This window comes from Aquarana catesbeiana, linkage group LG03 (genome assembly GCF_042186555.1).
Source record: "Aquarana catesbeiana isolate 2022-GZ linkage group LG03, ASM4218655v1, whole genome shotgun sequence".
In the NCBI taxonomy this organism is placed as follows: Eukaryota; Metazoa; Chordata; class Amphibia; order Anura; family Ranidae; genus Aquarana; species Aquarana catesbeiana.
The window spans coordinates 733,679,640-733,704,697 of NC_133326.1; the positions used below are offsets into that span (position 1 = coordinate 733,679,640).

The following is a 25,058-nucleotide window of genomic DNA, read 5'->3' on the forward strand; positions in this document are numbered from 1 at the left end:
CTCTGAAGAGTGGCAAAAGGCACTCCATATCACATACGCAGTGACCAAAACCTATGGGAACTAACACAAAAAAATTTTGCTCAGGTGGTATCTAACACCCTACAGGATTGCTAAATTCTCTCCACATACTCCTCATACATTCTGGAGGAACTGCGGAGCAGTGGGTACACTATACCACATACTTTGGTCCTATCCTGCTATCGCCACCTTCTGGACGGGGGTATTTTGTTTACTTACACAAGTTTTGAGCATAAAAAAACCTCTGTCACCAGGCCTCGCACTTTTGTCACTAGATATAGAATCATTACCGTCAGATACCAGAAACCTAGCTGTCCACATTCTTTTAAGTGCAAGACCAGTGTTGGTGAGTAATTGGAGAGATCAGTTAGTCCCATCAATCCAAGAAGTTATAATGACAACCAACACTCACGCTGTGTATGAGATAATGTTCGCCTCAGCACAAAATAGACACCAAAAAGCTAACTAGCTGTGGAAGAGGTGGGTAGAATGGTAAAAAACAACATCTAGGAATCAAATATGATTTTTCTATCAAGAATTACAATAAAGTCAAATACTTTGACTGTATTACACTGTATTGACTGTATTACACTTGGTTACTCAGTTAAGTTTTTCTTTACCTTCATATTTTTTCTTCCCTTTACTAAACATAGCTGAGTCCTGGTTGTTGGTACTAGGACTTATTGTGGATTTGTATAGACAACATGAATAGACCAGCAATGGTGATAAATGTGAGAAAAGTCCTGGACAGCCACAATCAAAATGATAATCGCCTTTATTGATAAAAACAGCAAAAATACATGCCACAGCAAGAAGTACAGGAAATCTGACTCGTTTCACACTATAGTTAGTGCTTAATCATAGCTAATGCTAGCTATGATTAAGCACTAACTATAGTGTGAAATGCATCAGATTTCCTGTACTTCTTGCTGTGGCATGTATTTTTGTTGTTTTTATCAATAAAGGCGATTATCATTTTGAGTGTGGCTGTCCAGGACTTTTCTCACATTTATCACCATTGCTGGTCTATTCATGTTGAGTGCGGCTGTCCAGGACATTTCTCACATTTATCGCTACTAGCATTGCCGGCACCTGAGGCTTCCAGTCTGGAGGAAAGGTTCCTGATTGACCTTCTAGAGCGGTGATTTTTCCTTTTTCCCTTACTTCTGGATTTTGCAGACCAGCAATGGTCTCTTGTGACACGAACGCTGAACATCTAATTCTGTACCTATAACATTACCTATGAAGCTAACCAAATCTGAATGTCTTAAATGTCCTTTATGCTTTTCCTCTGTATTGACAATATGTTGAAAACCAATAAAGAAATATTGAAATGAAAACAGATCTGGTAACAAGTCACCAAGCGGGTATTATCCTCAGAACGGGAAATCTGTCCTCCAGGGGGCAGGAGAGCGATGACATGGTGGCTGGTTCTCATTTTATATAATTATTGTAATAGATTGGAAATCCACATATCGGAGGAGATCATTTCCTCTACATCACTTCCCCTTTAGGCTCCTCCCACTAGAAGAGCAACCCCTCCCCCGGACATTTCTCCATTATTCTTCTAGTGTTTTCAGAGCTTCATAAACACAATGAAGACACATCATAAATGTCATAGAAGTGTTACTGAGCATTGCTTCCTTCTACATATTCATCAGACGTGTGAGCGAGTCCTAAGGGGGTCTATTCCATCCTATTTCCTGCTTGTTAGGAATATGGATGGTCATTCCATATGTACATAGCCTGGTCACTGTTCTACTATAAGGGGAACCCCAAATCCCATGGATGAGATTACAAAGAGAAAGATTCCTTCAGAGAGAGGAGAAGACATGAGAAGAGGACAGGTGATGGAAGATTCTACATCAGTGAGGATGGAGGACACCCAGAGATAGAAGGAAACACTGAGAGACGGGAACAATCACAAGACGTCACATTTTCCCATCACTGCAGATCACACATTTCTCTTACCATAATTCCTGAATTTTACTCTCCGGGTTTATCAGAAAGAAAAGAGTATCAGACTTCCTTTTATATCCTGAAGAGGAGGAATCTTCTTCTTCTTCTTTGTCCTCTCCCAGACAATGTTTACTGGAAATAGTACAATACAGAAATCTAAAAGCCAATAATGAGATAATAATTACCACCAAGAATGTATGACCTCTGACACCAAGAATAACAAATGTAACACCCAACATTTCCCTTCCACATGGCTGCCTTTCCTCTGGCTCTACAGTCTCATACTGGACCTGATGAGGACTTCTCATTGGTGGCTATGAGTGGTCTTTAAAGTGGTGTTCCGGCATAAATTATACTTTTTAAATAAAAATATCCCTATAATACACAAGCTTAATGTATTCTAGTAAAGTTAGTCTGTAAACTAAGGTCTGTTTTGTTAGTTTATAGCAGTAGTTTGTTATTTTGTAAACTTACAGCAGGCCGTGGCCATCTTAAGTGTGGGCATCTGAAGCCAGACTGTATTTCTTCCTGGATCTCATCCTTGCAGATCTCGCACATGCTCAGTGCAGCACAAGTAGTGTAATAGGTTTCAGGTCAGGTTTCCATAGCAACGGCAGTGTCAGAGGAAGTTGCCGCCCCTTCCCAGAAGGCATTGCAAACAGGAAATGATGCGATGGGCCACGGCCAGGGAGGAGGAAGTGAAAAATGAATACAGCAGATATACAGTAGGTGCTGAGAAAAAAAATAAAAAAATATCCAATTCGTTTACAGTGCAGAGTTTAGTGAGGGATGCTGAAGAGTTGTAAAAGTGGGTGGAACTCCACTTTAAAGTCATACTCCAGACAAAACTTAACGGAGGCCCTTGATATGTATACGGGGTCTCCGGCCTTCCTACACAGGGGTCTCCATTCAGCTTCTGGAAAATCCTGGAACACCACTTTGGTTCCAGATATAAAATGCAGTCCAGACATTCCCATCTCCACCCACTTCTGCAGACAATTGGCCCCTCCAATGTTGGGATGATGATGTCACACCCCTGGCATTATTTCCCTCCCCCACATCTCTGAACACAAAGCTTTCCCTCCAAATGTTCTGTGTGATAAATGGTATAATTGGGGGCAGGGAAAGGGTTAATACGATGTAAATGATGTGATTGGTGGAAGGTGATATGTGGGAACCACCATTTAGCTCTGGTTCACACAGCACAACATGAAAGTCGCAGCGACTTCCAGCTTGACTTTGCTCTACAACTTCCCGGTGACCAGGTGTGACTTCAAAGTGACTTTACTGAGAAGCATTCCTATGTGACTGGATCCGTGTTTATAGCGTGTTTTGTCACATAACGAAACATGCGTCTGCTAACTGTGATTGGGGCGTTATTAACAATCATGCTGCATTTACATATGCATGACTCTGAATACACATCAACCGCACAGAAATTGTGTGCTTTGCCGCACGTTTCAGAAATGCGCTGCGACCGCGCATCACGCTTGTACTGCAAAAATGGCAAGGCGAGCACGATGCATATTTCCAAAATGTGTGGCAAAGCATGTGTTTTCCTGCAGGTTGTCGTGTGTTCAGAAACGTTCAGACGCCAACGAATGGTATCGCAAGTGCAACTTATGTTGCCGCACATTTTCAAAATGCACACCAAAGCATGCGTTTTCTTATGGGTTGTCGTGCGTTCAAAAATATGAAAATTCAAATGAATGGTAATGTAAGTGTGGTGCGCATTGCCACACAAAACATGCAGCAAAGCATGCGTTTTCTTGCGGGTTGCGGGAAGTTGTAAATATGTTACCATTCATTCACATCTGTACATTTCCAACTGCACAGCAACCTGCAAGAAAATGCATGCTTTGCTGTGCGTTTCATAAATGTGCGACAATGTGCATCACACTTGTGTTATTATTCATTTTCTAGTGCACATTTTTGAATACATGGCAGACCGCAAGAATACATGCGCTTTGCTGTATGTTTCAAAAACGCACAGCAAGGAGCATTGCTTTTGCATTACCATTCATTTACATCTGCGCATGTGTGGCGTGCATTGCTGTGAATTTTTTAGACGTACGAAAAAGCGCACATTTTCTGTGTGGGTCGCCTTGTATTCAGAAACACGCAGATATGAATGTCGGCTAATTGTTAATGACACCCCAATCACAGTTATCAGACGCATGTTTTGCTGCCAAGATGCATGACGCTCCATGACTGAGAAGATTCTTGATCTACTTTGGGGTGTTTGTTGCATGTAGGGCAGAACATTCCAGTGAATGGGCTCCCTATACACAATGTGTGCTTACACATGAAAAATACACAAATAATGGAAGTGGGAATGTGCGTTTCCGCTACACTCAGGTGTGACGGGGATGTGTTGGGAGGAAGATTTTAGGCAGCAAGGATGACCAGGGAGGAGAGGTGAGGGGTAAAGAAGCCTCAGAAGTCGCAGCAAAGTCTTAAAGATTCAGACAAATGTGCGACTTTCTGGTGATTTTACATTGAAGTCTATGGGAGTCGTGCAGCACAAGAATCACCCAAAAGTAGTGCAGGAAGTATTTTCTTTTGTTGCAGTTACTCAAAACGCAGCAATTAAGGCAACACCCAATAAAATCTTTGTGTTTTCACCTGAACTGCGACTTTACATGTCACCAGAATGTCGCTGGAAAATTGCTGTAGTGTGAACCAGGGCTTAGGGCTGAGGAAAGTGTGAGTTCCCAGGACTTCTAACAAGTGTGGTAGATGGAGAACATGTCTGATAATCACCGTTATACTGTATGCAGGTTCCTGCCCATTCTCTGAATTCAGTTAGGATATCCTCACACTCACCTGACCTCCTGACTCCTGTGTAGGAATGGAGATAGAAGTTTCTGGCACTCTGGACCCACAGTGAGTTCTACAAAATGTAAAGACTGAAAACTTTCTCTCTTCAAAGACTTCAAGCAATAGATCAGCTGCTTGGAATAATTCCTGTTCATCCACAAGTGATCAGTATCTGAGCCCTTCAGCTTCAAACTTGTATAACCAGACAAGACACTCCTAATGAAGTCCTCATCCTGAGTCTCATACAAACAGAAGATGATCTGAGTAGGGAAAGTCTCATTGATGTCCACTATGGTCCATTTTCTCATTGCAGATCTGTTGTCCTTCATGGCCCATTTTCTCATTGCAGGTTTGGCTCGGAGTGAGATGGTGATTCCTGTGCTCTCTGAGAATGTCTTCACCTGATTTTCATTTACGAGACCAAACAGGAATTGTACAGATAATGCTAAATGTGAGTAATCTGAACTGAAGTCATAGAGTGATTTCCCTTTACAGATCTCTGGGAGGAAAGTACCTTCCATAGACCCCGACCCATCATCCATCCCATAATAGAGAGCAGCAAGGAACTCCTGTACACTCAGGTGGATGAAGCTGTAGCAGGTCTGGTTGCGGACGTCCCAATGAAAGATGTTCTCATTCAGAAATACAGACTCCACCTCAGACAGAGAAAGTCCATGTCTTTTTAGATCTTTCTTCTCAAATAAGATTTGTTGGTTCAGAACTCCCTGATTGGCCAGAGCACACAGCTTCTTCAGACAGGTTTGTTTTCTGTGTACAGACTGCTCCTTATTGCTGTGATGGGTTAGTAAAATCTCCAGGAAGCGAAGGTAAATTGAAGTCATCGTATGACACCAACTTAAAGCCAAATCTTTTCTAATTTCTTGTTTCATTACAGTGCAGACAATCCAGCATGTGATGGGGATGGCACACATGGTGAAAACAACATCATTCTCTTTTATTGTACTGAGAACCTTGTCTGCATCATCTTTATTTCCAAAGAAATTATGAACATATTCCTCTCGATCGTCCCTTGTAAATCCCTGGATTTCCACATTGCGAGAATCATCGATGAATGTGTTAAGTTTCTCCATGGCCAGTGACCTTGTGGTGATGATTAAAGAAGATTGTGGGAGAACCTGTCTCCTGAGCAAGCTTTGGAGAATTATTTCTTTGTGGTTTTCCATAGAAATGTCAAGACAACCCTCAGATTTCTCCTCCAGAGTCCACCTCAGTTCATCAAACCCATCAACTATGGTGAGAAGTTTTCTCTGACTTCCAGGATCCTCCAGAATAGACACCAGGTCATCTGAACTCAGTCTGCAGGCTCTGGATAAAAGTCCCACAAGACTTATGTTTTCAGGGATGGTGTTGATTTCTCTACAGCTCAGATAAAACACAAAATCAAACTTGTCATTGTAGAGATCCCCAGAGGCCCAGTCCAGCATGATCTTCTTGGAGGTCATTGTTTTTCCAATCCCAGCAGCTCCTTCTAATACAACAATCTTAGGGATGAACCCATGTTTATCAGGGTGAAAGAGGGCCTGGATTGTGGTTGGGGATCTTTTCTCCATGATTTGTAGAGGTCTTCTCCTTGAACTCCTTATTTCTTGTTCTTTTTCTTCTTTTTTCTGGGGTCCATTTATCATCAATAACTTGGTGAATATTTCCTGTAGATAAACAGCCTCCCCCATACAGGAATTATATTCTTTAATCCTCTGGAACCTCTCTTTCTCTGACTCTCTGTGTTCCTCTCTGATGTCTTTATGAGAGAAAGGAGAATATTTTATTCCTCATACACACATGAAACAGTATTTATAAGACAGAGTTGGGAATATTGTATTCTAACCATAAACCCAAAGAATGGAACCCTAAAAGAAGATATCCCATGAAATACAGGAGGACTGTGGAAGCATCCAAACTATGGACACATCATCCAGATCAGAGGAGTAACTACAACCTTCAGGGCCCTGGTGCAAGAAGCCATGAAGGGTCCCCGTGACTGCTGTGGCCCTTTCCTATGGTCCCAGGGCCCTTAACTCCAAGACTGGGGCTCTTCACTCTGAGGCAGGGGCCCTTTACACTTATTCCTGTCGTGGCGCCCTTTATAAGCCCTGGTTCAGACTGCTGCGACTTATCATTTGACTTGCAACACAAAGTCACATGACAAGTCAAAACACATTCATTTCAATGGGTGTTGTCCTAGTAAATGTGACTCATGTTACAGCAACAAAGAAAAAGGTTCCTGCAATACTTTTCTTTGACTTTGATGTAATTTGAGTGCCATGGACCACAATGTTAAATCACAAAATCACAAACAAGTCACAAATAAATTGCAAGCAAGTTGCACAACCTTGGGGTCACAGCAGTGTGAACTGAGCTCATGTTCTTCAGTTGGCCCCCTTCCTGCCATCTTGCCCCCCCTACAGTGGCGGAATGCCAGGGCAACTTTTGCAACCCTGGTGGTTCCACCACTAATCCAAACTACAAAAAAACAAAATGTTCATCCAGAAGAGAGTTCATATCAGACGTGGATGTCCTACTGACCTGATAATCTGTTGCCATGTGTCGTCTTCTTCAGTTTGACTGGAAATAAGATTAGGGAAGTGATTAGTCCTGACAAACCTCTGAAATGTATAAAATAGTAACTAAGAGATAAAGGAAGGCCTGTGGATGTGGTATCTCAGGATTATGCAAAAGCATTTGACACAGTTCCCCATAAACATTTACCATACAAAATAAGGTCGTTGGCATGGACCATAGGGTGAGCACATGGATTGAAAACTGGCTACAAGGTCGAGTTCAGAGGGTGGTGATAAATGGGGAGTACTCAGAATGGTCAGAGGTGGGTAGCGGAGTTCCCTAGGGTTCTGTGCTGGGACCAATCCATTTTATTTTGTTCATAAACGACCTGGAGGATGGGGTAAACAGTTCAATCTCTGTATTTGCGGGTGATACTAAGATAAGCAGGGCAATAACTTCTCCGCAGGATGTGGAAACCTTGCAAAAAGACCTGAACAAATTAATGGGGTGGGCAACTACATGGCAAATGAGGTTTAATGTAGAAAAATGTAAAATAATGCATTTGGGTGGCAAAAATATGAATGCAATCTATAGACTGGGGGGAGAACCTCTGGGGGGATCTAGGATGGAAAAGGACCTGGGGGTCCTAGTAGATGATAGGCTCAGCAATGGCATGCAATGCCAAGCTGCTGCTAACAAAGCAAACAGAATATTGGCATGCATTAAAAAGAGGATCAACTCCAGAGATAAAACAATAATTCTCCCGCTCTACAAGACTCTGGTCCGGCCGCACCTGGAGTATGCTGTCCAGTTCTGGGCACCAGTCCTCAGGAAGGATGTACTGAAAATGGAGCGAGTACAAAGAAGAGCAACAATGCTAATAAAGGGTCTGGGGGATATTAGTTATGAGGAAAGGTTGCGAGCACTGAACTTATTCTCTCTGGAGAAGAGACGCTTGAGAGGGGATATGATTTCAATATACAAATACTGTACTGGTGACCCCACAATAGGGATAAAATGTTTTTGAGGAAGGGAGTTTAACAAGACACGCGGCCACTTATTAAAATTAGAGGAAAAGAGGTTTAACCTTAAACTACGTAGAGGGTTCTTTACTGTAAGAGTGGCAAGGATGTGGAATTCCCTTCCACAGGCAGTGATCTCAGTGGGGAGCATCAACAGTTTCAAAAAACGATTAGATAAGCACCTGAACGACCACAACATACAGGGATACACAATGTAATACTGACATATAATCACACACATAGGTTGGACTTGATAGACTTGTGTCTTTTTTCAACCTCACCTGCTATGTAACTATGTAAGAGAGTTATTAGTGTAGCAGATCCTCCCAAACACCATCATCCCACCAACCCTCTGTAGATTGGATTCTCTCCTCCTCCAGGTGATGGGGAGTGTCTTTGTCTGCCCGGTAACATCTCAGCACATTGCAGTGACATGTGACCATGGTGGGGGGACCAGAAAAGCCCCCAAATCTCTATGCAGGTTTACAGGCACACACCTAGAATCTGGAGCCTTGACTCCTCATTCTGATGAAGGTTCAGGTGGATGCATGGGGCACAAGGTTCAGAACCCAGAGCAACAATCATGAGGGTCTCCTAGGAATACAGCTAAAAATATGGAGGTTCTGTATAATAGACAAGTGGCTGTGATTGTATTGCTCTGCTCGGCATGCTGAGTGATGTCATAGTGTTATGGTGACTGACTGCCGGCATCCTGGAGAAGTGTTACTCTGCTTCCCTTTTACATTGTTCCCTGAACTCTGTAGCCTTCTCCTTCATCCACAATTTTATACCCAAATTTATTTTATTCCGTAAACTCCCTCAGTAAAGATTGTTTAACCCCTTAGTGACTGAGGGGAAAACAAATGTTAATGCCTGAACACAATTTTGCAACTTTGACCTGTGTTAGTAAATCTGTACATATCATCACAACTACATTGTGTATCCAGGTGCATTATACCGTATTCATTTCAGGACAAATTGAGATTATTTTGGTAACACTGGCACACTGGTAACACTGTTAGTTGTGGTTTGTACCCGTAGTACGGCCTAAATAACATTGCACACATTTCGCTTGTTTTATCCTACCTAAAAAAAACTGACACTGATACTAATTTAGAAAATGTTTTTTTTTTTAAAAAGAAACCTACCCAAAATATACTAAACCTGACCTCTAATATGACCTCTGACCTTTGACCCTAAACCGAAATCTGGCACTGACCCGGAGCAAACCTTCATCTAGCTATTTTTTCTTTATTAGAAAGAACACAATATATGATATAATGTATCCTGTATGTATACAATGTATTATATAATGTATCATGTATGTATACAATGTATTATATAATGTATCCTGTATGTATACAATGTATTATATAATGTATCATGTATGTATACAATGTATTATATAATATATCCTGTATGTATACAATGTATTATATAATATATCCTGTATGTATACAATGTATTATATAATATATTCTGTATGTATACAATGCATTATATATTATATCCTGTATGTATACAATGTATTATATAATATATCCTGTATATATACAATGTATTATATAATGTATCCTGTATGTATACAATGTATTATATAATGTATCCTGTATGTATACAATGTATTATATAATATATCCTGTATGTATACAATGTATTATATAATATATCCTGTATGTATACAATGTATTATATATTATATTCTGTATGTATACAATGCATTATATATTATATCCTGTATGTATACAATGTATTATATAATGTATCCTGTATGTATACAATGTAGTATATAATATATCCTGTATGTATACAATGCATTATATAATGGATCCTGTATGTATGCAATGTATTATATGCAGGATCCTGTATGTACAGTACCATGCAAAAGTACTGTACACGATCGTTGTTGCAGCGTGTTAGTCTGACACACCACAACTCCGATCTGGGTAAAGAGTCTCTGGTCTCTGCTAACTTCTGGACTGCTTGATCACTACCGACAATCACCCAGTGGAAACACTCAGTTTATAAAAGTTCCACAAGTAAGTCTCTATTACCCTCTGCTCATATTTCTCAATCCAATTATGAGATTTTGATTCAAAGTGGACTGGACCTGTTGCAATTCAATTTAATCGAATCTAATTTTATTTTATTTAATTTCATTTGATAAAATGGATTCTGTTTAATCTAATGTAACATTTCTAAGTAAATCTCAATTGATTGATTTCATTATGTATTCTGATAAAATTTAAATTAATTTGAACAAATTTAATATAACTTGAAATTAAAATTAATATTCTATTTAATCTGTAATTAAAATATAGGTTGCTGAAGCCGTTTGCTCTCACTATTTTGAATCCCTAAATAAAAGGATAATTTAAATGGAATAGGAATGATTAAATAACAATAACAATAATAGAGAATACTATTTAAATAAACATTCTATATACAGTAATATAGATACAATCTCTGTAAATAACACTAGCAGCAAAGTGAATTCATCATGAACACTGCTGGTATTTATATATATCTCTCTTATATTTTCTATACTTATTTCTATTTCCACTCTCAATTTATTTAGGAGGCTGCCATTAAATCGGATTGAGGCTCCCCAACATAGGCTGTTTTTACTACTTTATGCCCTGTACACACGGTCGGAATTTCCGACAACAAATGTTTGATGTGAGCTTGTTGTCGGAAATTTCGGCCGTGTGTAGGCTCCATCAGACATTTGCTGTGGGAATTTCCGACAACAAATGTTTGGGAGCAGGTTCTCAAATTTTCCAACAACAAAACTTGTTGTTGGAAATTCCAAGCGTGTGTACACAATTCCGACGCACAAAAGTACACGCATGCTCGGAATCAAGCATAAGAGCCACACTGGCTATTGAACCTCATTTTTCTCGGCTCATCCTACATCTTGAACGTCACCGCGTTCTTGACGTTCAGAACTTACGACAACATTTGTGTGATCGTGTGTATGCAAGACAACTTTGAGCCAACATCCATCGGAAATAAATCCAGGATTTTGTTGTCGGAATGTCCGATTGTGTGTATGCGGCATTAGAGGTTTTTTTTTTTATGGTGCCTTGCTATATGGATTGGGCCCTCTGTGTTTGATAGATACTCTTTCTTTTTTTGTCATGGTATGTATTTTAAGGATTTGGGTCAGTATCCAAAGAATATCAGCAAATCCACGTGTCTTTCTTTTTCCCTCTACTATGAACTCTTTTTTGTTAAAGGGGTTGTAAAGGTAAAAATTTTTTCACCTTAATGCATTCTATGCATTAAGGTGAAAAAACTTTTGACAATACCGCCACCCCCAGCCCCCCCGTTTTACTTACCTGACGCCTCGAATCTTCGCTGCTCGTTCTCGTCATCTCCATTGCAGCTCAGCCTGGTCGCTGATTGGCTGCAGTGGATGGATTGAAAGCAGCGCAGCCATTGGCTCCCGCTGCTGTCAATCACATCCGATGACGCGGCGCGCCGGAGGGCGGGGCCGAGTGATACAGCGAGCGGCTATAGCCGCCGGCTGTATCACGGGAGCGCGCCCGCAAGCACTCACCACCGTGCGAGGGAGCTCGCATTAAGGTGGTTAATGCTTGCGGGGAGGAGCTGAAACAGCCGCCGAGGGACCCCAGAAGACCAGGTTCGGGGCCACTCTGTGCAGAACGAGCTGCACAGTGAAGGTAAGTATAATATGTTTGTTATTTTAAAAAAAAAAAATTACCTTTACAACCCCTTTAAGTTTAAGAATACTATGCATATATGCATATTGCATCTTTATATGATATACAAAATGTTAATAATGCAATATACCGTATTTATCGGCATATAACACACACTTTTTTCCCCTTAAAATCAGGGAAAATTGTGGGCACGTGTTATACACCGATCCCTGCTGTCTCTGAGGGATCTCCTGTTTACCCGGCGCTCACAGCCACGCCTCCTGGCCCCGCATTGCGCCACTGTTCTGTCTATCATATGAGCAGGGCCAGGAGGCGTGGCTATGAGTGACGGAGAGCCGGATACACAGGAGATTGCGGCTCTGTGTAATTCAGCAGCGTTTGCTCCTCTTCCCTCAGAGACAGCAGGGATAATCCAACACTGGCAAGGCCGCAATGATGGTAAAGCTGAGGCTGCATATGGGCACTGAACAGGCAGCATTGTTGGTCAATTTATAGGCTGCAGATGGGCACTGAACAGACTGCATTGTTGGTCAATTTATAGGCTGCAGATGGGCACTGAACAAGCTGCATTGTTGGTCAATTTATAGGCTGCAGATGGAAACTAAACAGGCTGCATTGTTGGGCAATTTAATGGCTGCAGATGGGCACTGAGCAGGGTGCATTGATGGTCAATTTAATAGCTGCAGATGGGCACTGACAGGGTACATTGATGAGCTGTGACCCTAATTTTGCTTCAAAGTTCTTTATTTAAAATGTTTTAAAGTTTTTTTTTCTATAAACTTCCCTCCTAAAATTGGGATGTGTGTTATACACCTGTGCATGTTATACACCGATAAAGAGGGCACTCACTTTTTGAATATTGGTCTCTAAAATATTTTTTGAATAACAAATAGTAATTTAGTATGATATTTATACATGAACTTAATAGCGATTACAATACATCTCTTAGTACCAATAGGAACTCCTGAAGAAGCTAAAGGTGAAATACGTATTGATCCATTGACGCTGAAATTTTAATTTTGCATATATGGCCTCTAGTCAGAAAGGATCTTCTAGGACTACCTTGTAAACAATCCATTGGCCATCCATTTCTTTATCACAGCTCCACAACTTTTTCTGGTTCATGAGACAGTGTACCTTTTGGATATGTTCATGTTTTTTTCTTTGTATCATGTGTTTTTATGTGATTCAAATACATTATCTATTTTTAATATACTATGAGACCATTTTTCTTTCCTATTTGGGATCCTAGTGGCAGCCTTTAAAGTCCCCTTTTTCCTCTTTTTCCCCTATTTTTGTTTCTGTTCAAAATACCATTGGATGTGATGCCATGTCCTCCAATAAATGTCTCAAATTACTTCTGCAATGTATTACATAATGGATCCTGTATGTATACAATGTATGATATAATGTATCCTGTATGTATACAATGTATTATATAATATATCCTGTATGTATACAATTTATTATATAATGGATCCTGTATGTATACAATGTATTATATAATATATCCTGTATGTATACAATATATTATATAATGGATCCTGTAGGTATACAATGTATTATATAATATATTCTGTATGTATACAATGTATTATATAATGGATCCTGTATGTATACAATGTATTATGTAATATATCCTGTATGTATACAATGTATTATATAATGGATCCTGTAGGTATACAATGTATTATATAATATATTCTGTATGTATACAATGTATTATATAATGGATCCTGTATGTATACAATGTATTATATAATATATTCTGTATGTATACAATGTATTAAATAATGCATCCTGTATGTATACAATGTATTATATAATGGATCCTGTATGTATACAATGTATTATGTAATATATTCTGTATGTATACAATGTATTATATAATATATCCTGTATGTATACAATGTATTATATAATATATCCTGTATGTATACAATGTATTATATAATATATCCTGTATGTATACAATGTATTATATAATGTACCCTGTATGTATACAATGTATTATATAATATATCCTGTATGTATACAGTGTATTATATAATGGATCCTGTATGTATACAATGTATCTTTCTCTCCGTTTAGAAAAGAAAGATATCACAGGGTTGAGCTGCACAGTGACTCATTACTATGACTGGCAATCAGAGGTTACCACAGCAATCATGTGACAGGGAACCGGGAGTCCCGATCATTAGTATGATCCCCGGGCCTCTTGGTGAGATCCTAGTCTCTGTGCAGCGCTCTCTCAGCACAAAGAGAGGTACGCAGATATGTGGCCCCCAGAATAAAGACCCCTTTTCTTGGGGCCCCATAAGTGGGTACTGTCAGTGGGAAGGGGTTTGTCCAGTTGGAAGCTCCTGATTGGTCATTGGCTTTCCCTGGGTGACATTCCTAGTTCTTCCTCACACAGATATGGATCAGGAATTGGTAGGAAATGGTCATTATAGACAGGAACTCACCATTTTGTGCTCTCCTCTCCTGGAGGTCATTTGCGGGTCCCATCAGATCGATCTGTGTAAAGACATGAATGGTGACATCCAGAGCCCCTTCTTCTCCATATGTGTCTATCAGGAGATCCTTGGTGGTGATCCAGTCTGCATTTTCTAGTCTTCCTCGGGGGATGGGACGTTTATCTCCACAGCAGAAATCAGACAATTTGTTCCTAAATCTCTTGAAGTCACATCCTTTCAGATCCTCCAGAGAATATAGGATAAGATCCCCGAGGGTTAGATCCTCTGGGGTTTGTTTCCTCTTTCCCAGGATACCAGGAGCCGACCCTGCAGAGAGGAAAATCAGCAACCATAAGCATTCATCCTGGTTGGATTATTTCTGACACATGACAGCAGATAAGTCTGTAAGTCTATAAGTCTGCAGCCAGCAATGCTATAAAGCGCATATAGAAGGGAAAGGAAATGATCCCCCAATATGTCTATATGTACATTATCCTATGGAGGGATTGGATTCCCTGTGGTAATCTCATATGATTGCCTCCATAGTGGTAAGTTACCTCTCAAATGGATTAATATTTCGGGCAAACACCTAGGGGGGCTATTTTTTTTAAAACATCACCTTTGTGAATCATCCCTTTAATGTGTATAATATGTTTATTTCCTTATGATCATCAGCTCCATCTAGTGGTCATAATCCCATATCTTACTGATTGAGGTACTTCAAGAAAATAATGTATTATGAGATGATGATCATTGGAAGTAAACCTATTAGACAAATTACAGGGGATTATTAGTGATGACTGTACAAATGACACAAGGGGAAACATTTAAGGACTTACCTTTCCCCCTGTATAATGATGTGTCTGATCAGTGTGAACTAAGAAATCCGATTTGAGTAAATAAAGTGGGGTAGATGGCGCTTCCTATACTTGGGGGAAAAACTTCTCCCTGATATTACAAAGAATATGCACCATTACACATAACAGTGCTCAGATAATCAAATAGTGATAATGCAATCATAATAACAACATATGATATACAAATTAACCACTTAAGGACCGCCTAACGCCGATTTACGTCGGCAAAGCGGCACGGGCAGGCAAAATCACGTACATGTACGTGATTTGCCTTCCGCGGGTGGGGGGTCCGATCGGACCCCCCCCCGGTGCCCGAGGCGGTCCCGTTCTGTTCCCCGGCGATCCGAGATGAGGGGGAGGCCATCCGTTCGTGGCCCCCCCTCGCGATCGCCGCCGGCCAATGGGAACATTCCTTTGCTGCTGTATGCTAAACAGCAGCAAAGGAAATGATGTCATCTCCCCTCGGCTCGGTATTCCGTTCCAGCGCCGAGGGGAGAAGACATCAATGTAAGTGCACAACACACTACACACACAGTAGAACATGCCAGGCACACAAAACACCCCGATCACCCCCCCGATCGCCCCCCGATCCCCCCCCAATCACCCCCCCCTGTCACAAACTGACACCAGCAGGTTTTTTTTTTTTTTCTGATTACTGCATAGTGTCAGTTTGTGACAGTTACAGTGTTGGGACAGTTAGTATTACCCCCCTTTAGGTCTAGGATACCCCCCTAACCCCCCCTAATAAAGTTTTAACCCCTTGATCACCCCCTGTCACCAGTGTCACTAAGCGATCATTTTTCTGATCGCTGTATTAGTGTCGCTGGTGATGCTAGTTAGTGAGGTAAATATTTAGGTTCGCCGTCAGCGTTTTATAGCGTCAGGGACCCCCATATACTACCGAATAAATGTTTTAACCCCTTGATTGCCCCCTAGTTAACCCTTTCACCACTGATCACCGTATAAACGTTACGGTTGACGCTGGTTAGTTCGTTTATTTTTTATAGTGTCAGGGCACCCGCCGTTTATTACCTAATAAAGGTTTAGCCCCCTGATCGCCCGGCGGTGATATGCGTCGCCCCAGGCAGCGTCAGATTAGCGCCAGTACCGCTAACACCCACGCACGCAGCATACACCTCCCTTAGTGGTATAGTATCTGATCGCATCAATATCTGATCCGATCAGATCTATACTAGCGTCCCCAGCAGTTTAGGGTTCCCAAAAACGCAGTGTTAGCGGGATCAGCCCAGATACCCGCTAGCACCTGCGTTTTGCCCCTCCGCCCGGCCCACCCAAGTGCAGTATCGATCGATCGCTGTCACTTACAAAACACTAAACGCATAACTGCAGCGTTCGCAGAGTCAGGCCTGATCCCTGCGATCGCTAACAGTTTTTTTGGTAGCATTTTGGTGAACTGGCAAGCAAGCACCAGGCAGCGTCAGGTTAGCGCCAGTAGCGCTAACACCCACGCACGCACCGTACACCTCCCTTAGTGGTATAGTATCTGATCGGATCAATATCTGATCCGATCAGATCTATACTAGCGTTCCCAGCAGTTTAGGGTTCCCAAAAACGCAGTGTTAGCGGGATCAGCCCAGATACCTGCTAGCACCTGCGTTTTGCCCCTCCGCCCGGCCCGGCCCACCCAAGTGCAGTATCGATCGATCACTGTCCCTTACAAAACACTAAACGCATAACTGCAGCGTTCGCAGAGTCAGGCCTGATCCCTGCGATCGCTAACAGTTTTTTTGGTAGCGTTTTGGTGAACTGGCAAGCACCAGCCCCAGGCAGCGTCAGGTTAGCGCCAGTACCGCTAACACCCACGCACGCAGCATACACCTCCCTTAGTGGTATAGTATCTGTACGGATCAATATCTGATCCGATCAGATCTATACTAGCGTCCCCAGCAGTTTAGGGTTCCCAAAAACGCAGTGTTAGCAGGATCAGCCCAGATACCTGCTAGCACCTGCGTTTTGCCCTCCGCCCGGCCCAGCCCAGCCCACCCAAGTGCAGTATCGATCGATCACTGACACTTACAAAACACTAAACGCATAACTGCAGCGTTCGCAGAGTCAGGCCTGATCCCTGCGATCGCTAACAGTTTTTTTGGTAGCGTTTTGGTGAACTGGCAAGCACCAGCGGCCTAGTACACCCCGGTCGTAGTCAAACCAGCACTGCAGTAACACTTGGTGACGTGGCGAGTCCCATAAGTGCAGTTCAAGCTGGTGAGGTGGCAAGCACAAGTAGTGACCCGCTGCCACCAAAAAGACAAACACAGGCCCGTCGTGCCCATAGTGCCCTTCCTGCTGCATTCGCCAATCCTAATTGGGAACCCACCACTTCTGCAGCGCCTGTACTTCCCCCATTCACGTCCCCAACCAAATGCAGTCGGCTGCATGAGCGGCATTTTTATGTCCTCCCGAGTACCCCTACCCAACGAACCCCCCCAAAAAAGATGTTGTGTCTGCAGCAAGCGCGGATATAGGCGTGACACCCGCTATTATTGTCCCTCCTGTCCTGACAATCCTGGTCTTTGCATTGGTGAATGTTTTGAACGCTACCATTCACTAGTTGAGTATTAGCGTAGGGTACAGCATTGCACAGACTAGGCACACTTTCTCAGGGTCTCCCAAGATGCCATCGTATTTTGTGAGACCCGAACCTGGAACCGGTTACAGTTATAAAAGTTAGTTACAAAAAAAGTGTCAAAAAAAAAAATATATATATAAAATAAAAAAAAATAGTTGTCGTTTTATTGTTCTCTCTCTCTCTATTCTCTCTCTATTGTTCTGCTCTTTTTTACTGTATTCTATTCTTCAATGTTTTATTGTTATTATGTTTTATCATGTTTGTTTTTCAGGTATGCAATTTTTTATACTTTACCGTTTACTGTGCTTTATTGTTAACCATTTTTTTGTCTTCAGGTACACCATTCACGACTTTGAGTGGTTATACCAGAATGATGCCTGCAGATTTAGGTATCATCTTGGTATCATTCTTTTCAGCCAGCGGTCGGCTTTCATGTAAAAGCAATCCTAGTGGCTAATTAGCCTCTAGACTGCTTTTACAAGCCGTGGGAAGGAATGCCCCCCACCGTCTTCCGTGTTTTTCTCTGGCTCTCCTGTCTCAACAGGGAACCTGAGAATGCAGCCGGTGATTCAGCCAGCTGACCATAGAGCTGATCAGAGACCAGAGTGGCTCCAAACATCTCTATGGCCTAAGAAACCGGAAGCTACGAGCATTTTATGACTTAGATTTCGCTGGATGTAAATAGCGCCATTGGGAAATTGGGGAAGCATTTTATCACACCGATCTTGGTGTGGTCAGATGCTTTGAGGGCAGAGGAGAGATCTAGGGTCTAATAGACCCCAATTTTTTCAAAAAAGAGTACCTGTCACTACCTATTGCTATCATAGGGGATATTTACATTCCCCGAGATAACAATAAAAATGATTAAAAAAAAAAAATATGAAAGGAACAGTTTAAAAATAAGATAAAAAAAGCAGAAAAATAATAAAGAAAAAAAAAAAAAAAAAAAAAGCACCCCTGTCGCCCCCTGCTCTCGCGCTAAGGCGAACGCAATCGGCGGTCTGTCGTCAAACGTAAACAGCAATTGCACCATGCATGTGAGGTATCACCGCGAAGGTCAGATCGAGGGCAGTAATTTTTGCAGTAGACCTTCTCTGTAGATCTAAAGTGGTAACCTGTAAAGGCTTTTAAATGCTTTTAAAAATGTATTTATTTTGTTGCCACTGCACGTTTGTGCGCAATTTTAAAGCATGTCATGTTTGGTATCCATGTACTCGGCCTAAGATCATCTTTTTTATTTCATCAAAGATTTGGGCAATATAGTGTGTTTTAGTGCATTAAAATGTAAAAAAGTGTGTTTTTTCCCCAAAAAATGCGTTTGAAAAATCGCTGCGCAAATACTGTGCGAAAAAAAAAAAATGAAACACCCACCATTTTAATCTGTAGGGCATTTGCTTTAAAAAAATATATAATGTTTGGGGGTTCAAAGTAATTTTTTTGCAAAAAAAAAATAACTTTTTCATGTAAACAATAAGTGTCAGAAAGGGCTTTGTCTTCAAGTGGTTAGAAGAGTGGGTGATGTGTGACATAAGCTTCTAAATGTTGTGCATAAAATGCCAGGACAGTTCAAAACCCCCCCAAATGACCCCATTTTGGAAAGTAGACACCCCAAGCTATTTGCTGAGAGGCATGTCGAGTCCATGGAATATTTTATATTGCGACACAAGTTGCGGGAAAGAGACACATTTTTTTTTTTTTTTTTTTTTTTGCACAAAGTTGTCACTAAATGATATATTGCTCAAACATGCCATGGAAATATGTGAAATTACACCCCAAAATACATTCTGCTGCTTCTCCTGAGTACGGGGATACCACATGTGTGAGACTTTTTGGGAGCCTAGCCACGTACGGGACCCCGAAAACCAAGCACCGCCTTCAGGCTTTCTAAGGGCGTGAATTTTTGATTTCACTCTTCACTGCCTATCACAGTTTCGGAGGCCATGGAAAGCCCAGGTGGCACAAAACCCCCCCAAATGACCCCATTTTGGAAAGTAGACACCCCAAGATATTTGCTGAGAGCTATAGTGAGTATTTTGCAGGCCTCACTTTTTGTCACAAAGTTTTGAAAATTGAAAAAAGAAAAAAAAAAAGTGTTTTTTCTTGTCTTTCTTCATTTTCAAAAACAAATGAGAGCTGCAAAATACTCACCATGCCTCTCAGCAAATAGCTTGGGGTGTCTACTTTCCAAAATGGGGTCATTTGGGGGGGGGTTTGTGCCACCTGGGCATTCCATGGCCTCCGAAACTGTGATAGGCAGTGAAGAGTGAAATCAAAAATTTTCACCCTTAGAAATCCTGAAGGCGGTGATTGGATTTTGGGGCCCCGTACGCGGCTAGGCTCCCAAAAAGTCCCACACATGTGGTATCCCCGTACTCAGGAGAAGCAGCTAAATGTATTTTGGGGTGCAATTCCACATATGCCCATGGCCTGTGTGAGCAATATATCATTTAGTGACAACTTTATGCAAAAAAAAAAAAAAAAAAAGTGTCACTTTCCCACAACTTGTGTCAAAATATAAAATATTCCATGGACTCAATATGCCTCTCAGCAAATAGCTTGGGGTGTCTACTTTCCAAAATGGGGTCATTTTGGGGGGTTTTGTGCCACCTGGGCATTCCATGGCCTCCGAAACTGTGATAGGTAGTGAGGAGTAAAATCAAAAATTTACACCCTTAGAAATCCTGAAGGCGGTGCTTGGTTTTCGGGGCCCCGTACGCGGCTAGGCTCCCAAAAAGTCCCACACATGTGGTATCCCCATACTCAGGAGAAGCAGCTGAATGTATTTTGGGGTGCAATTCCACAAAGGCCCATGGCCTGTGTGAGCAATATATCATTTAGTGACAACTTTTTGTAAATATTTTTTTTTTTTTTTTGTCATTATTCAATCACTTGGGACAAAAAAAATAAATATTCAATGGGCTCAACACGCCTCTCAGCAATTTCCTTGGGGTGTCTACTTTCCAAAATGGGGTCACTTGGGGGGGTTTTGTACTGTCCTGCCATTTTAGCACCTCAAGAAATGACATAGGCAGTCATAAACTAAAAGCTGTGTAAATTACAGAAAATGTACCCTAGTTTGTAGACGCTATAACTTTTGCGTAAACCAATAAATATACGCTTATTGACATTTTTTTTACCAAAGTCATGTGGCCGAATACATTTTGGCCTAAATGTATGACTAAAATTTAGTTTATTGGATTTTTTTTATAACAAAAAGTAGAAAATATCATTTTTTTTCAAAATTTTCGGTCTTTTTCCGTTTATAGCGCAAAAAATAAAAACGGCAGAGGTGATCAAATACCATCAAAAGAAAGCTCTATTTGTGGGAAGAAAAGGACGCAAATTTCATTTGGGTACAGCATTGCATGACCGCGCAATTAGCAGTTAAAGCGACGCAGTGCCAAATTGGAAAAAGACCTCTGGTCCTTAGGCAGCATAATGGTCCGGGGCTCAAGTGGTTAAAGTGCAGCCAAACCGAATCAATCATGACATAGAAATACTAAGTGAGCAAAATTAGTTAAGTGCTAAAAAATTAATTATGTGCATACAAAATATATAAAAAATAATAATAGTGTAATGAATCATAAAGAGTTCCCAAATTCATCAAAAATTCATCAAAAAAATTAATATGTGTATCAACAAAAAAAGTCCAAGTGAAAAAAGTTCCAAAAACAGTGTTAATATGAAGTTAGTGAACCTCCAAAATGGTCAAGTGTTCAAACGATCAAGTGACTCTTGTGCTCAACACATCAGGTGACTCATGTGCTCCCTCTTATGGGTCCCCACTCACCAGCTCCAGTTACCCCTGAAGGGGTGATAAGCATATATGGATAACCGTGGGTGATCTCCCTTTATGGTTCTACCAGTAGTCCGTCTGTAGCCTATTGGGCCTCTGCAGCCGCTCCACCAGATCAGGGAATCCAAACTGGTCCTCCGCTCAGCACATCACCAGTCAGCGTATCCAGGAAATTATTCAGCAACTTCCCAAAGCAAATCCTGTATGCAATCAGTGGTCCTCAGACATGCAATCGATTGTCTCTCTTGGATGCAGGTGAGCCGCAGTCATTTTTCAGTCTCTGAAATGCTGCAGGGCGTCCTTCTCTAGCATGGACAATCTGTTCCTCTGGGCTGGAGTTGCAAACGGTTTGCCCCTTGGTAGGCCACGATCCTCCTCCACAGCAGCTGAGGAGATGCTCTCCTCATGGAGTCCAGGAACCAAGAGCTCATGTCTGAGGACCGCTGATCGCATACAGGATTTGCTTTGGGAAGTACTACACTATACAAATAGCCATAAAATTTGGGGTCCTCCAGTCATTATGGATCACTGGACCACCTCAGAAGATCATTTCCATCAATGATAAATAAAATCTGAAGACAGGGAATGTGATGGTGGAATTGATTAAAGCTTCTGAACTCTTCGAATGGGTGTACTGACCAGATGTCTACAGGAAATGTCCAGACTACGGAGACAGAAGATGTCCTGTCATCTAATTCCAAACTCTGGAGATGTGAGATGAAGGAAAACATTGGAAAGGATTGTCAGGACCAGCATTCATACCTTGTGAGGAGGAGGATGAGGAGGAAGAGGTCGCCATGACATCAGCAGATGACCCGAGATGACATCACCTGGAAGGAGCACAAACAATAATAAACTCATGTGTAGTGCAATGAACGGAACCAATAAGGAGGATGTGTTCCCTTCTGTGGATAACAATTGGCTGACTGGTTGTCCAATTAGAAAGTATTAGAATTGGACGGATTTCTGTCATTTACAACCCATAAATATGAGGGTCAATCAGAACCTTCTACCCAGCATTCATATAGTTGGTATATCGGGGTCACAAAGAAATCCTACCCTGTATAGGGCCACAATTTATACAGACTCGTATTTCTAGATGTCACTTCCACAAATCTGTTCCATTCATAGCCAAGACTGGTACTAATCAGCACCAAAGTACCAGCCAGTAAGATGTCCACAGAGAGGTCAGGTGATAAAAAGGAGAAGACCCAAAATAGAAGGCGTGTGTGGTCAGCAGAAACCTCTATTCCCTAATTAGATGCTTCCAAGAGGATTCTTCAGGAAGGTCGATATTTGTTGATCATAAAAACAGGTTAAAACACAAACAACACATTGCGTGGCTCTTTAGTGACCACTTTGTCATGGAAAGGTGTACAGTACACTTTAATGGGTGGGATCTGTGTGTGTCCTTCAGTCCAGACTATACTGTACAGTATACTGATGTGTCAGGTTTTTCTGATATTAAATGATAATTATTCATATGAATTCTGAAGGAGATATGAAGAATAACCTTCTGATGAACCACAGGTTACAAATGTTATAAAACTAAAGACTCTGAGAGTCGGCTGTGAAAGTAAAGTTTGCATACAGAGCAATTAGTTACAAGGACACATTTAATCCAGCAGACAATGTGTTATAATGGTCTTCACACAACACCGGTATAAAGAGGATTTATTTTTATATTAGATATTTATTAGACATTTTTACAAGTCCAGCAAAAGAAATAGAAAAGAGTCCGGTAACAAAGTGTGACATAACAAGAAAGTCATGTAGGAGAAGGAAGGAGAGCGTTCAGTACACGTCTTTTGGTGGTATTTGATCACCTCTACGGTTTTTATTTTTTGCGCTATAAACAAAGAGCGACAATTTTGAAAATAAAAAGGTTTTTTTTTTACTTCTTCCTATAACACATATCACATATCCAAAAAAAATTAATAATTTCTTCATCAGTTTAGGCCGATATATATTCTTCTACATATTTTTGGTAAAAAAAAAAAAAAAAAAAAAAAATTGCAATAGGCATATATTGATTGGTTTGCAGAAAAGTTATCGCTTCTACAAAAAAGGGGAAAGTTTTAGGGACTTTAAATTTTTTTCATCATTTTTTACTAGTAGTGGCAGCGATCTGCGATTTTTAGCGGGACTGCGACATTGCGGCGGACAAATATGACCCCAAATTACATTTTTTGGGGACCAGTGACATTATAACATTGATCAATGCTATAAAAATGCACTGATCAATGTAAAAATGACACTGGCAGGGAAGGGGTTAACACTAGGGGGCGATCAAGGGGTTAACTGTGTTCCCTCAGCATGTTCTGACTGTAGGGGGATGGGCTGCCTGGGACATGACAGAGATCACTGGGAACAGTAGACATGTCCCCTTTCAGAATGGGGATCGCCTTGTTTAAAAAGGCAGATCCGCATTCTGCCTCTCCTCACCGCAATTGCAAGTCACAGGCGGACATCGAGTCTGCCCGACCCACGGGCATGCCTGCAACAGCGCCTGCATGAGCCGACGTATAATGATGGCGGTTCGCGCAGGAGAGCCGACCGGCCGCAGTACAACTGCAGCTGGCGGTCATTAAGTAGTTAAAAAGAAACAAAAAGAAAGTCCCCCAGTGTAGATCCAGCATCAATCACGCCGTACGCTGCCACCACCATCCAAAAAAAAAGAGGCTCCGCCATCTGACAATTCCTAAATACTTAAGGGGCGGGGCCAGCCAATGACATCACAGGGTGGCCCCATTCGCTTTGTGATATCATCGACCCAGCATGACCCATACGATTGGGCCCCAAACTTTTGACTAATATCCACAATCTGTAAGTCAAAAACAAAACCTCCCCAGGTGTTACTGTGGTCACTTCCTTGACTAAACTCTATACTGAACCCCGAGGGTTGATGTTCCAGCAGAATGATAAATACCTTCCTTCCCTAATGATCCGCTATCGTACCCAAAACAACAAATCTGGGAAACTCCTGGCTACTAGGCACAAGACATAGGGCACAATCCACTAAGCGATATGTTACCACATCCGAGTATGCTGCAATATATCTCACAATGTTAAAAAAAAAAAAAGTGCAATTCACAAAGAAACTCTCATTATAAACTCACATGCATTATATATTTGAAAATAATGCATGACATTATGCGGTAAGTTATCGCAAGCATCTCACAACTGTTGGGGGGAACGGTTCACCGTTTGGTGAACACCCGAATTTGCAGGGTTTTCACCGGGTGTTATCCCTGTCAAACACACTTCAATACACTGAGCGCTGCACAATGCATTCTGTGGTCAAAGCTTTGCTCAATCAGGGCTCAATGTAAGC

The 25,058-nt window shown here is 41.4% G+C and overlaps 1 protein-coding gene across 2 annotated transcripts in view; it reads right to left on the reverse strand.

The window, feature by feature from the left end:
* Positions 1–25,058, reverse strand: part of LOC141133843 (NACHT, LRR and PYD domains-containing protein 3-like) — a 185,916-nt gene that overhangs the window by 115,651 nt on the left and 45,207 nt on the right. For both annotated transcript variants that reach the window (XM_073623418.1, XM_073623419.1), the window contains exons 2-6: positions 22,487–22,554; positions 14,491–14,808; positions 7,342–7,380; positions 4,804–6,556; positions 1,990–2,133 (exon numbers count right to left, since the gene is read on the reverse strand). In XM_073623418.1, the coding sequence (XP_073479519.1) occupies positions 1,990–2,133; positions 4,804–6,556; positions 7,342–7,380; positions 14,491–14,808; positions 22,487–22,523 (2,291 nt within the window). In that variant the 5' untranslated portion in view covers positions 22,524–22,554. The remainder of the gene's footprint in view (positions 1–1,989; positions 2,134–4,803; positions 6,557–7,341; positions 7,381–14,490; positions 14,809–22,486; positions 22,555–25,058) is intronic.